The 14,954-nt window shown below is 37.9% G+C and overlaps 1 protein-coding gene across 10 annotated transcripts in view; it reads left to right on the top strand.

Annotated features, from left to right (window-relative positions):
* kif21b (kinesin family member 21B) overlaps positions 1-14,954 on the top strand; it is a 58,632-nt gene that overhangs the window by 36,622 nt on the left and 7,056 nt on the right. For 4 of the 10 annotated variants that reach the window (XM_079340726.1, XM_079340724.1, XM_079340725.1 and 1 more), the window contains exons 25-34: positions 442-510; positions 648-758; positions 3,942-3,980; positions 7,514-7,650; positions 8,296-8,476; positions 8,677-8,841; positions 9,494-9,611; positions 9,713-9,883; positions 13,418-13,617; positions 14,661-14,797. In XM_079340726.1, the coding sequence (XP_079196852.1) occupies positions 442-510; positions 648-758; positions 3,942-3,980; positions 7,514-7,650; positions 8,296-8,476; positions 8,677-8,841; positions 9,494-9,611; positions 9,713-9,883; positions 13,418-13,617; positions 14,661-14,760 (1,291 nt within the window). In that variant the 3' untranslated portion in view covers positions 14,761-14,797. The remainder of the gene's footprint in view (positions 1-441; positions 511-647; positions 759-3,941; positions 3,981-7,513; positions 7,651-8,295; positions 8,477-8,676; positions 8,842-9,493; positions 9,612-9,712; positions 9,884-13,417; positions 13,618-14,660; positions 14,798-14,954) is intronic. The other 6 variants (XM_079340731.1, XM_079340723.1, XM_079340730.1 and 3 more) reach the window with 3 other exon arrangements.

Here is a 14,954-nt window from a genome sequence, read left to right as displayed (position 1 = left end):
TTTGAGACTCTAGTCTAGAAGCCCAGAATTTTTTTTGCATGGGTTACTCGAAGTTCAACCAAATGGTATTTCACAAGTTTATCTACAGGAAAAAAAAGGTATCTTTTTATGTTTTGTTTTCTTAAAACTGAGTCAAAATTATTAGAAAAAAATCTGTGCTTTTCCGACTGGCACTTCAAAGCAAACAATCGCATGAGATTGGCTAGAGGCGTAATATTTTTTTGGTTTTAAAACTGCTTTTGGGACGGCAAAGGAGAAATCTATAAACCTTGCATCAGTCCCTGGAAAAAGGGAAGCCTGGTTGTGTGTGGTTTGATGTGTTAAGAAATGAGTGTACTAGTTGCTTTTGTCTGCTTTATAGATTCCCAACAGATCACATAGCTTTGTATCAACCTGTGCCCTGTTGCTTAGTTTTCTTTTGTGCGTGTGTTTGTGTATCAGTCCCAGGCAGTCTCGTGGTTATGACACTTCCCCAATAACACGAAGGAAATCTTACGACCGTGCATACAGGTACAGGCACTGTAATATTCAGAGCTTTTTTTTGTTGGATGATTCATCCCAGTTTTTGACGCAACATAATTTTCAAGCTCCTTATTTTTAATGAATCTTGTCCTCAACTGTTTGTTCACTTTTCTGCCTTTTATCAGGCCCACTGATGGCTACACTCCCCCGTCCTCCCCTCCTCTGAGGACCAGGAATGACCGAAATGTGTTCTCAAGGCTCACCAGCAACCAAACCCAAGGTTCTGCTTTAGACAAGTAAGCACACAGTTTCGCAAACTGCTTTTGTCTCCTTGTTCCCACCTGATCAATTCAGACTCAAGTTGAACCATTCTTTTAGTTGCCTTTGTTTCTTTTTTTCTCCTCCATGGCTTAGGGTCCTCCCTGGTCCACTAGATAGACTGAAGGTCAGGGCTTTGAGAGAAGTGTTTTCACCTACAGTATTGATGAGCCTCTTATGAGTGTGCTACACAAGCCGCTTTTCTTCAGAAGAATCCTGCTCTTAGACGTAGAGACCTTTTCATCTGGTATTAGTTTTGTTCCTTGGGGAACAGCTGGTGCAAACTCTCACACAATCTAGGTGTTAAATGCACTCTGAAGGCACCGAAGGTCTGATCATGAAAACCGAAACCACACTCGTCAGGCTTGCTTTTAGCAACACTAATAAAGGATGTTTAATTGTAGTGTCTTTCCAATCCATTTAGCCGTTAAAGAAAGAAAATGAGGGGAAGGGGAGAGCAGCCACTCAGATTGCATCATGCTGAATAAAAAGAAACAATGTTTGTTGTGGTAAATGGGGAAACAGTAAGATGTGGTATGATATGGCCTAATTAATTGTTGTTTTTTTCAAGCTGCAGTGATGATGAATGTAGAAGCATTTAGAGAAGCGGAAATTAAATATTGATATTTCTGATTGCATATGTGTGTGTGTGTGTGTATATATATATATATATGTATATATATATATATATGTGTGTGTGTGTGTGTGTATATATATATATATATACACTATAATATATATATATATATATATATATACACACACACACACATATATATATATATATATATATACATACACACACACACATTTATATACATATATATATATACCGTATAAAACAAAAAAGAACCATATAAAACACACACACAATATGTGTGTAATATATTAGGGTAACTGTTAATCTAAAACAGTCTAGAACAGTATTATTAGTAACATTATTTTATTGAGCCCTTTGCAATCACAGATGTGTTTATAGAGCTTGAGTCTTGTGTGTTTGAATGTTTAAATATGTGTGTGCTAGAGCCCGTGGGTCTTCAGGATGTGCAGCAGGGGTAGGTAAATGAGTTAGCCCATGCCCACTTTTCATGCAGCTGTTTGGATGGAAAGATGTAGTAATGCATGTATGCAGCTATTGGATAGCCATTTTGGATTGACTTAGGCACACAGTGTGTGAAGATGTTTATGTTTAGTGTCTGTAGTTCCCTACAGAGCATGATGAAGGATTATTAAGTGGTGTGAGGTTTAATTTTTTGTTTCAGGATGCATTGCAGTTTGCAGAAACATTATCATCATTGTATTATTTCCACTCTCTTGTTTACAAAAGTGAACATGGTGTATTTTATCAAAAGGTCAATAATTTAAACCCTTCTTTTTTATTTGTTTGGTTTCACTGTCCTAACATGAACATGTCTGACCTAACTCTGAACTAACTTAACTGATCTCTAAAAGCATGAGTTCAAAGATAAATGAAGTTAAGTCATTAGAAAACCCAGTATGAATAGTCTTGAGTTAATTCTATGTAATTGTGAAATGAGAAGTTTTCTGCTGTGCAAAGAAAAAAAGAAGAAGTGAAGCTCTGAAGAACATCAGTACATCGTTCATTGAATCTTTTGAAATGCAGTAACTTTGTGTGATTTTTACATGCATAAAGAATATTTGCAGATCACATTTGAGCAGATGGCTTGCTGACAAGACGGTGATCAAGTTCTCTACACATTTCATTTAATCAAATTTGTTTGTTATGTCGAAAGAAACTTTGAATCTCATGTCCTTTTTAAATCTTGACACCGGACTCCTTAAAAACCCATTAAATTTAAATAAAGATTTTGTCTCAACAATCTCTCAGGAGAGCAGATTACTATGCCAATAGCCACCATAGCCAGCAGTAAATAGGCCTACCAAGAAATAAAGGAAATTTCTGTCACTTTCTAACACTGTTGCTTCCTCCAGACATATCCAGAACTCTTTTTTATTATTTCATGCTCAGGACTGTAAAGTACTGGCTCTCATGGCGACAAACCAGAGGCTATCAAATATTTACAATATAATAACATTTTTATTGCACTGTGGCTTACATACCAGGCTTTCCCTTGAGGCTATTGTTGAGGTACGGTGTGCTGTGGATTTTTAATTTCAATGGCTTTGAGCAGGGTCAATTTGAGCTTGATTGAATACATTATCTTCCAGAGTGGACACTGGCATTAGGGGCCATTCAATGAGTCGCAATATAACTGTTTGTTGTCAGTGTTTTTTCCTTAAGCACTTTCCCTTTTCCCTTTGTCTACCTTATTTCTTCCTTGTTTAATTAAATATTTGGACATTTTGGGAAGAACGTATGTGAAAATATATACAGCTCTAAAGTCTGAAATAAATAATAGGCTATCGCAAGGATAATTAAGTTGAGTAACACTGGAAACGGCGAATTAGCTAACTCTGCTTTTTCCAAGTTTAACTAAATCCATCTGCCTGCACCTCTTAAGTTCACTCGTTACAAGGTATATTCTTTTTAAAACATTATGATTAAAAAAAAAAATGTCACCACCATATATAGCCTACTGTATTTGAAGGTTTGTTACCCTTTGACAGATGCTAGCTAAGTAGCTAAGCTAGCTTTTTAGCTGGTTTTCAGGCTACAGCTAAAAATGAGCCTTAGTTTTCTGTGGTGTATTTAGTTGTAATAAACACAAGACACGAGCGGTATAAATCAAGTTTATTAAAAAAGTTAATTACCCAAACTGTCACAACTATTTCTTTAAAGTTTCCGTTAATATTTAATACTAGTGCTAACAACGCAAATAGGAAGTGAACTTAACAAGCTCATTGCTTATTTTGGGTGGACCAGTAAATGTGCTTTATTGAGGAGAACATCTGTGGACAGATGTCAAAGAATAAAGCCTGTTCATTGATTAGCTTTGTGAAAAAAACAAAACATATTTGATATCAAAATGCCTTCTAATTGCTGAACAAGCTCCATTGTTTGACTAAGTTTCCTGAACAGTCTGCTCACTGCTTTGTGTCCAGAACCCTTCCTTCAGTCACTCCTCCCTTTAACCCGCTGCCAGTAGCCTAACCCTTCTGTCTTTCCTAATCGTGCTTGACCCTTTCCTGTCCCCGCCCCAACCCCACCCTCCCCTATCCTGCTCCTCTTCTGCCTCCAGGTCGGATGACAGCGACTCCTCGCTCTCCGAGGTGCTCAGGTAGAGGAACTGTGTTTGTCTCTTTCTGTTTTCCCATCAGCCTGTTTCACTCACATGGTGTCATGTCGTCTTCACTGGTAGTCCGAGCTTTGCCTGGCCTCAGCCATCTTTTACTCTCCTCTGTGATGGAGGTACATGTGGTGCATGTTTTTACCACATGCCGTTTTGTTGAGCTGGCGGCCTTTCCCACCCATGTGATGTTGTTTTTCTCTGTAGTGATTTTCCGCCTACAAGGCCTGAATGAACCTTTTCACTAATAGACAGAAAAAAAGAAAATAACACAGTTTGAAAATGTAATTGAACATGTTCGGAGTAACCTCTTGATATTTGGAGAAAACGTAACCCAAGTAATAACAAAGGATATCTGAAGACACTTACTCTTAGTTATATTTTATACAAGTCCGAAGATTCATCTGACATGAGCAAAGCACTTGGAAACATTTAGCAAGTGGAAAATGTAACAGTGGCAAAGAAAAACATCTTTTTTAACAGGTAGAATCTCCTATGACTGTGTTAGACTCTCGGATAGAGGGAGATGCAGAAAGAAAGGGATGGATAGAAAAGAACGCTCAAAGTAACAACAGCTTATTCAGACTTATTGCTACACTGCCAGTAACAATGATGAACGTTTTCAGGTATTATATTAGCATTTAAAATGACAGTATGATAATGGAAGTTACTATACACTAGAAGATTGTATTTAGTTCATTCTACAATAAAGATAGAAATAGAGTGTTAAAAAATACAACAAGTTACAGGACACATAATTTTACTAAATATTTATATTTTTTCTTTCCTTCAGAGATATATCTGCAGCCATCAGTGGCTTGCCTAGTTCTTTAACAACAACAACAACATCTCAACAGCAGCCACTAAAGCTAGTCAAATTCTTAATAATCACTGCAATCACATATTCTTGAAGGCATTCATACACAGTCAGCAATGGCCAAGGACAACATGCAAACAGGAAGAGGTAGAAACAAACCTGCTGATCTCGAGGTTAGTAGATGAAACGACCGACCTTTCTCGTCTAAAGCTTTGTATGTCTTGTTTAATCAGTGCAAAGACATCATTATAAATAGTATGTTATGTTGTGGGTGAAATTGCTAGCCTTTGTCTTGAATGAAAGCAGTGGCTCCTTCAGGTCTAATCATAAGTCTGTATAAACCAGGCACCACCAGACGATGATGTAGCTTCTTCTAAAGCTTTTGTTTAGGTTACAAAGTATGCATTGTGTTCATGTGTAAGTTAGTGAGCTTCAAAGGTGACGGTTGTTCAATGTTAGAGGGATGGAGCCATGCTAGCCATTTTTTTTTATGGTTCAGTGTTTATGCTAAGTTAAGCTAATTGCCAACTGGCTGAAGCTTGTACAGATGAGCATTAATGGTCTTCTAAAACATTTTTTTTGGAAACATGTAATATGTCTTTTCTTTTTTTCTTTTTTTAAAGATCAATCCTTCCTATTTTTTTCCCTCTCTTTCAAACCCTTACATACACTATCTTGCAAACACACAAAAATGGTTGAATCTCTCACCATGGCGCTTCTGCCTGTTTTTAGATGTACTGCTGAGAGCACACACTGATCTCTCCTCATGTTTTTCATTAGTCTGCTGGTCACACAGTTGCTGGCCCTGCCATATCCATTAGCAGCCCTAACAAAGTGCATAACACAGCACACTGTAATATCTGCAGTGCTTATCGGACCTTAATATAGCACAGTACTGTACAAAAAACTATCACTAAATGATAGTATATCATTAAATGTACAAAGACAAAAGAGAAACTGCAGATAAAGTATTCTGCAATTAAATATTTCTATGTAAGGTGTAACTTTGTTAATTGGTTATTATAATCATTGAAGCTCTGATAATAATATTTTTCTAAAGGATTAACAAAAATGAAACAGTCAAGTCTATTTGAAAGTTACATATTATGACTTTAACATCTAGACATGAATGTGTCCCACTGACTTTATATTATAACCAAAGACAATAAGACATAAAACCTTCAATCACTGCAGTCTTCAGAGTGATAAAGTTCATTCAAATGAAAAGGCACCTCAAATCCCTCTGATACTATTTGTCTTAATAGCTTCCCTTTCTTCGTGTACAGAAAACTACATCCATCAAAGTATAGGTTTCTCCTCTTTTTAATATATAGACACATATTATATATATCTATACCCTGTCCTCATTTTTTTTCATGGAATTTGGTCTAAAATGAAGATAGGACAGATTTTATGTGATGGTGTCTTCACTTCCCTTCACAGTCAGGTTTTGCAGCTGTGCATAGAAGCGGAAGCTGCTAATCTGATGGTGTTATCAACTTGTAACATTTCTCTACCTTGACAACATGTACCAAACCCTTTCCATTGGCACCTAAAGGCCACTCACCATTGAGGTGCTGACTTGAGATAAAGCCCCGTCCTGCATGTGGTGACGATGACGTCTCAGGACTTTGTGCTGTGGTTTATTTTTGAGTTGCTGGCTGCTGTGTAGTCATTGAGGCAGGCTGTGGCTGTTTGTACCATTTGTTTTGAGTGTATTTTTTGCAAGTGTGTTCTTTTTTGTTTCACAAGACTTTGCAGACATGCACGATTTTTTTTTTTGTACTTGTTGATCATGGACAGCTTTTTTTTTTTTATGCACTTAAAATATTCACTGGTGATGGAAGTTTGATTTGATGTGTGTTTGTATGTGTTATAACTCTGAGACATCACATAGCTGCATGCAGGCAGAGAAGAAAATCATGCCACCATATACTGTAGTTTCCAAAAACACACTAGCCTCTCTCTCTCTCTCTCTCTCTCTCGCACACGCACACACACACACACACACACACACACACACACACACACACACACACACACACACACACACACACACACACACACACACACACACACACTATAAAGAACTACTGGTGTTGTAGGGCAGCTCACTAGGGACCAATTTTCCCACATTCCCCCTCTTTCTTTCTCCCTTTGCCAGCTCTGTCTCAGTCCGCTGACTGCTCTCCAGGCATTCTGGGACTCTGGCCTGTCAGCAGGAGACTGTAGATTGTGGAGGGCGAGGGGAAAGAGATTGAGTACATACAGTATATGGGCATGTGTGTGTTTGTATACTTACAGTAGGTGTATGTGAGTGTAAAATGTAAGGCAGACAGACACGGTGAATACAAAGCAGCTCTCATTGTTGCTGTGTCTTAATTGAGCTGTTTCACAAAGGAAAAGGGGGATTGGGTAGTGGAGGCAGACCAGAGAGATGGAGCATGTGGGTTCACAAAACCAACAGTTAAATATGTGTTTGTACGTGTTTGTTTGTGCGGGGTTTACATGTACGTTAAATACACACATTTTCTTCAAGGGAGTATATTTGTATCTTGTGAGGTTTGTATTGCTTTCTTTTATTTTGTGTGCATGTTTTTGGATTGGCCTGTATCAAAGTACAAAAATCCGTAGAGAAGTAAATATAACAGGATCTGTATTTAAATGACTGTTACATACTGAGTGTATGTGCGTGTGTGATCTTTAGGGGTGTGATCAATCCCATCGGAGGTGTGAAGGGGGGTCGGACAGCCCCCCTACAGAGTGTGTCTGTGGCCGAGGGCCACTCCAAGCCTGTACTGTGTGTGGATGCTACAGATGAGCTGCTGTTTACTGGATCTAAAGGTACAAATACTTCTAACTGTACTGTTGTTGTTGTTTTTATATTGTAATAAATCAAATATATTTTGTACGTTCTTTATGACTGCTGTTAAATGAACATAAATTACTATTAAACGTGATTTCTAAGACTTTCTTAAATTAGTGTCTTCCCTATGAAGCAAAATACAAAATTACTTTAAGAGTGTCATGACAGAGTGCCTTTGAGGGGTTTTCTCTTGGATATTCAAATACTAAAAAAATTGTACATTAGTGTCGGAGGAGTATAGGGGTTGTTTGTTTTGCAATTGTTGGACAGGCTAAACGTTTCTCAACTTTCCAGTATTAATGCTAGTCTAAGCTAATTCGGGTGTTATTTTATTACTTATAAAACATAATCGGCATACTTTTCTCAGCTTGCTCTCTTGAATAATGTGAATGTATATTTCCCAAAACCTTCAACATGTCCTCTTTTCTCACAACAAATCAAACACAGCCAGCCAAATTGCAACAATAGAATTAGCAGAATGATTTTGATTTAATGTATTTATGTCACATCACATAATGTTATGTTGTATCTTTTAATTTTATGTCGTATCACATCGTCTATGTCAAACCAAACTAGGAATCTGTGTTTTGAAGTATTTGAACTCCCCTCTTTTGCCCCTCTAGATCGTACCTGTAAGATGTGGAACCTGGTAACAGGTCAGGAGATTGTCACATTAAAAGGCCACCCAAACAATGTGGTGTCAGTCAAATATTGTCCTGCCTCCTGCCTGGTCTTCTCCGTCTCCACCTCCTACATAAAGGTGTGGGACATCCGTGACTCTGCAAAGTGTATCCGCACGCTAACGTAAGTTACTGTTTACAATCAGCCAGATAAAAAGGGTTTGGACAATAGAACTAAAGATATTGCAGCGTAGCATATTTTAAAAAGAATGGTTTAGAGATGTGCTTCTTCAATTCAAAATAATGAATAAAATGAATACAAAACTCAGCTTATCTCTCTCCTCAAGTCATTTAATAATATTTCTCCTCTCTGCTTCCGAACAGTTCATCTGGGCAGGTCGTCTCTGGGGACGCGTGTGCAGGCACCACGACTCGCACAATAACCTTTGCACAGGGGGAGTGTCAGATCAACCAGATCGCCCTCAACCCATCAGGATCTGTGCTTTATTCTGCTGCTGGAAATATTGTACGCATGTGGGACCTAAACAGGTGTGATTCATTCATTTGTTCATTAAAATACTAATCTAATTTTAAGTTCATGTCAGTCCTTCAGTCACTCTGAAGGTTATTTCCTTAGTTTGTTCATTCGGGTAGTTTCTGCAAAGCTAGCTCTTAATTCCTTTAGACACAGATGTAGATATATATATATATTAATTTGGCAGATGTGACTCCACCAGTGAGCTGATGAACCCAACCTGACTGAAGGATTGGGAAAGGCTGTCAAAAACAGAGAAGTGCAGGAACTCAGGGATGACGATATCAAGTGTGAAAACAAGCAGGTTCCCTAGAAGACCCTGTATTTCTAATATCTTGCGAAAAAAAAAAAAAAAATCTCCTCCTGCTTCCAGGGGTAAATGATTAACAGATAGGACCAGACAGTTTACGCTGAAGGCCTCAGACCAATTTAATGATGCATAACAACCCCAAGAAATGAAAAATGTATGTATTAAATATTTCTCCAGTATCATCCCTGCCTCTGGTGTTGCCGTGTCTCCGTCGCTTTACTCTTGAGACGAAAAGTGATTTTATTCAGTGAAACTGACAACTTGAAAATCAGATTCTTGTGAGTAATGAATTTCACAGACCTTTGCTTCGCCTCTTTTGCGTGTGTGCGCGCTTGTGTGTGAATGTGTGTACTTAGGATGCAAGCGATGGGGAAGTTGACAGGCCACATCGGCTCGGTGATGTGCCTGACAGTGGGACAGTCTCTGCTGGGCAAAGACCAAGTCATCACAGGCTCTAAAGACCATTACGTCAAGGTTACATCTGCTCACACTCTGACATATTGAGACCACTTCTACTGTATGTGTCACATATTGAGACAAATCCAATGATGAACTGACTTTTGGTTTCTCCTCAGGTTTTTGACGTGGCAGAGGGAACCCTGGGTAATGTAGGCCCAGCTCATAACTTTGAACCACCACACTATGACGGCATCGAGTGTTTGGCTGTAAATGGGGATGTGCTGTTCAGCGGATCTAGAGACAATGGCATCAAAAAATGGGATTTGGAGCAGCAGGAGCTCACTCAGGTCTGTGTGTGTGTGTGTGTGTGTGTGTGTGTGTGTTGGGGTGGGGGAAGAGGGGGGGTCCTGTAAATATTGCCTGCATGTGTAAGGGATTAGGAAGTTGCATTTAATACATTAAATGATCAGACCAAACTGAAATGCTAACTTTCTATTAGACTCGATGAAAATTAAAAATGTATTTTTGGTTTGTTCAGACAAAGAACACAAGGTCAGCAGGCCTGAGTTAAACAGGAAGCAGAGTGAAAATATATTGTGGATGTGTAGCTCATAAATTCAAATTTCAAACCCTGTCCTTTCCTCGACCCTTCTCTTGACATTATATGCAGTGAGCCTGCAGATACTGTGAAAACATGCACCAGTCTTCTGTTCGTCGAGGCTAATTATTCATGACCTTTTGACCCTGAGCTCCTTGGAGCTAGTTGCTCTTTCCATATCTTATAGGTGCAGTTTCCAGGGTAGTTAGAGTGCCAAATAGTGTTAGGAGCTCTATGTAAATTGTTGTGTAAAATTGAGTCACATTAAAATAGTAGTTTTACTCCTTGTGCAGAGTAGTGATTTGGATTTTGAAATAATTTAACAAGCAAAAGACCAAAGAGTCTACAGTCTTTGTTACAACCAGCAGTACATTAAGCTGAATTCCTATATGACTGAATGCTTGCATCCTCCTAATGAGAATATTACATTGCTCATGTGTTACAGATATTGCTTGTTCTACTAATCAGTAAAAATACAAATTTGTAGAGTCAATTTGTAGACCATTAGAAAGAAGGAAAATAAGGTTGATTCTGGTTCATTGATATCCCTTCATTCTTCCAATAAATATCCATGAAGATGAGAAGTCATTCACCACCAAAGCTCAGTCCTTTTTGCCTGTACAATGCTAGTTAAATCTTACTGTGGCATTTAGCTTGTCACAGTGAAAGAGTTGAGCATTCTGTCGTTGGATGTTCCCTACATGTCCTGTTTTACCCCGTGAATTCACTCTGTGGAGAAAATCAACAGAGTGTTATCATGTGTAATGTGGCTGAAAAGCAACAGAGTCAACATCAGGGTGTTAGAACCAAAAAGGCACTGCTTTGATGCCTCTTGTGTATCCTCTTTTGCCTGCATATGCTCGTAATGCATTATGATGCGTCTTGTGGGAGGATTTCTCAATTGCATGCCCGGTCATTTTTATATTAAACTGCACATTATGTTCCAATTTCGCACAACTTCTTGTGAATCCAAACACAGAAAACAAGAACATAAGACATAATTATTTCTATTTAAGGCTGAATTATATCAACTCAGTCTGTGGTCTGCCGCATGTGACCTCAACCTCATTTGTGAAGCAGCCAACACAATCTCTTTTACAGCCTCTCTAACTCTGCAGCCTCAGTCTAATTATGTAATAGGATCAAATTGTGGCTTGGGGTGTGATAGAATATATTACAACAGACTCTGAAACTCCTCCAGAGTTGCGATTTTGCACCAACCCCTCTGTTGAAAATGCATACGTGAGTTTCTTGGGAAAACATTTGAAGAGTGTGTTTATAATTACTCAGCAGTGTGGTTAAGGGGCTCCCAGTGGCTTGATACATATTTTATAGACCTTCCAGAAAGCATTATCAAGTTTGCATGTTTACTGGTTTGTAAACATGCTTATGCAACAGTAACTACAGTGTGATGGTGCTGTGATGAGGTGTTGGAAAGCAATAACACTTTTGAAGCAATGGTGTAAGGTTGTTACAGTAAGTAGGGAGCATGTGAACTCTATCTTTGTATTGTGTAATAGCTCCTCCACATCCCAACCTCTTACCTCTCTCAGGGTTTTCTCCGTTTTCCTATTTGTGAGAAGGACACATTTCCAATTTCCTGACCTATTCTGGCCTTCAGAGGACATGCACCATTCCTCTGGTGACCCTGAGAAATGGGAAGTTGTTAGTTGTTAGTTGCGAAGGAGGCTTAAAAATGTTATATGTTAAACTTACGCACATGTACACACCTTTGAATCTAAATTTAGATAATACCAAAATATTAAAGAGACAACATGGTATATAAAATATATAAAACAAGTACTGATTTGACTGTTGAAACATCATTACTCATTTACACTTTGAAAGAAGCTGTGATTTGTTCCAAGTCGTTGACTAAGAGGACATGCAGGTAATGTTTAATGTAAAGGACCGGTGCCTACATCTAGGTCTGCATATAAATTAAATATCTACATATAAATTAAGAATCTGCTCACACGTTAACATTACACATGAGGCACTGTTTTCTCTCATGCTAGTGTGCAAGATCCACATGTAGTATGATCATTTCAATTTACATTTGGCACAGAGAGCTAAAAAAGAAAAGCACAGCGTTTAAGATTGTTGGTTCTTTGTTTAGATCATATGTAAGGGGTTTGAATACAAATAAAGAATAGATAAAGATTTTATTTACTGCCTACAAAAACTTGAGAATAGCTGTAAAATGCTAAATGTTCAGAAAAGAAAATTATGTATCTGTAATGTGAGACACCTGGTGGAATCAACTGTTAAAATGAACTGCGTATGAGGTGTTATTCTGGTGACCTTAAAGCAACATGCTGAGAAAACAGACAGAGGCAGCTGAACAGGAAACAACAGGAGAAAGTGGATAAACACAATAAAGTTTTCATCCTGTTCATGGTTTCCATTAATTAGGCAAAAATAATCTGCAGCTCAGTTTGTTACGATAAAAAATAAATTAAATAAAAAGTGTGTATGTGTATTCTACGTGAAAAAGTAGCATCTGAGATAATTATTGTTTTCTTCTTACACTAGGAGTTTTATTCTCATAGGTTCCTCATTTTCTCTTCAATTCCTTCAGTAATATGAGACTAACAATATGTTCTGTAATGGTTGCTTATAAGTATTTACACCGCAGAAGTGTGGAGCTTCAATGTGTAACAGACATCTCTATAATAACCTTTAATTATAAAGCTCTGTCTGAAAAAAGTTACTTCAAAAAAAAAAAAGATTTGCCTGGAAAAAAATGTAACCTTACATGTGCATAAAATGTAGATAATTTGAACATTTCTGACATTTCTCCTGTTATTCTTCACACGTTTTAGCCACACATGCACACATTATTAGCTTTGGCTTTGTGTACTTCCTGTTGCTAAATGAATCGGCAGCTCATGCCATTGTTGAATCTTTGTCAATGTAAGACAGAAGAATCCTTTTTAAGTCCATGAAGAGCCATTGTAACATTCTGAGCACACAGACGCATGAGCTAAGAATAACTACGGCATTGAGGCTAAATACAGCATTAGTGAGTCTGGCTTGTATGTTGCCTAGCAACAATCTGCATTTTCCATTCAAGAAATATGGTACATTACCGTAGATGATTTACATCCATTAAAAAAAAAAAAGACACTGAACATGTTTTTCTGCTTCTATATTTAGAGCGCAATAACCCACATGACTCACATTCATGAAACTGTTACTGAAACACTTTGATGTGGAAACACAACATCTGATATCTGTCTTTCACTCTTGCTGACTTTTTGTTTCTGCTTTGACTTCATAGCAAATCCCAAACGCCCATAAGGACTGGGTTTGTGCTCTGGCATATGTCCCAGGTCGGCCTATGCTGCTGAGCGCCTGTCGGGGCGGCATGCTGAAAGTGTGGAACGTAGACAACTTCACCCCCATAGGAGAGGTCAGAGGTCATGACAGCCCAATTAACGCCATATGTACCAATTCAAGACAGATCTTCACTGCATCAAGGTAAAATGTTGTAGGCTGCACTGACACTGCTCTCAATTTGCTTTCTTTGGTATGGCTGTGAAAAAATAATAATAATAAATTATAATACATTTTAATATTATTTATTTTATTTTATTTGTAAAGCACTTTACATTTTTCAATCTCAAAGTGCTACAGAGTTTAAAAGGATAAAAGAGTAGTTAAAAACACATAAAAAATCTTAAAAAAAACGAATTTCAAAGAAGGCCTTTTTAAAAAGATAATTCTTAAGGCTTTTTTTTAAAAGAAGAAATAGAAGTTTCTCAAATGATAGTCATTCAACAAAAGAAAGTTCTATCCATCCATAATTCTTTCGAGAAATAATAGACTTAAATTATATTACTTAAAAAAAACTTATTTTTTCAGAAGATTATAGCCTATTTTGGAAGTCAAAGGATTTTTCACAAGCCCTAAAAAATGCACAACAATTACCGTTGTAATAATGTAATTAGTTTTGAACTGAACATGCATAAATCTCTAAGTACAAGTCTACTAATATTCTACATTGTTTATTTCACATAAACTTCATAAAGTGATGAGACTAATAATTTAGACTAAAAAGGTGGCTAAAAAGCTGTAGTTTCTGCTTTATCATGTTTAAGCTTTAGGTGTGTGTGTGTGTGTGTGTGTGTGTCTGTGTGTGTGTGTGTGTGTGTGTGTGTGTGTGTGTGTGTGTGTGTGTGTGTCTGCCTCCTGTCCTTCATTAAGAGACATACTCCACCCTGTTGTTAAGAAGATGCTTTTCAACTGTTTGTTTGTGTGATTGGGACATTATGCGATCTCTTCAGACTGCCTACATTAATCTTCTTTTTTTTAACTGGCAGGCTTTCAACGAAGTTGGTTAACTTTCTGCTCCTGATTCCTTTCTTCTCTTTCTTTATCTCTTTACATCCTCTCTTGATGTCTTTCTGTTCCTCTTTTAAATTTTCTTTGGACAAATATTCCTCCTGTTTGGTCTTTTAAACCCCCTTTTACCCAACCTTCTTCATCCCCTTCCTCCTGTACTCCACCCTTGTTGAACACAGTGACTGCAGGGTGAAGTTGTGGAGCTATATCCCGGGTTTAACCCCATGTCTTCCTCGACGGGTCCTGGCCATCAAGGGCAGAGCCACCAGCCTCCCATGATTGCCTCTTCTCCGCTCACCAACCCTCCCTTCCTCTGGTACTCTCTTAACTAATGTCTTGCTTCTTTTTCCACCCTTGATTCATTTCTCCTACTTTTGATTTTCTTCACCTGGATGGAACCAAAACTTTTCTGTTTGCATTTATCTGATCTGTTTCAACTTTCACTCCAATTCTTTGGATATTCTTTTCTCTTC

The sequence above is a fragment of the Symphodus melops genome (genome assembly GCF_947650265.1).
Source record: "Symphodus melops genome assembly, chromosome: 4".
Classification (NCBI taxonomy): Eukaryota; Metazoa; Chordata; class Actinopteri; order Labriformes; family Labridae; genus Symphodus; species Symphodus melops.
The sequence above is the reverse complement of the archived record's forward strand: the minus strand, read 5'-3'. Positions and strand labels throughout refer to the sequence as shown.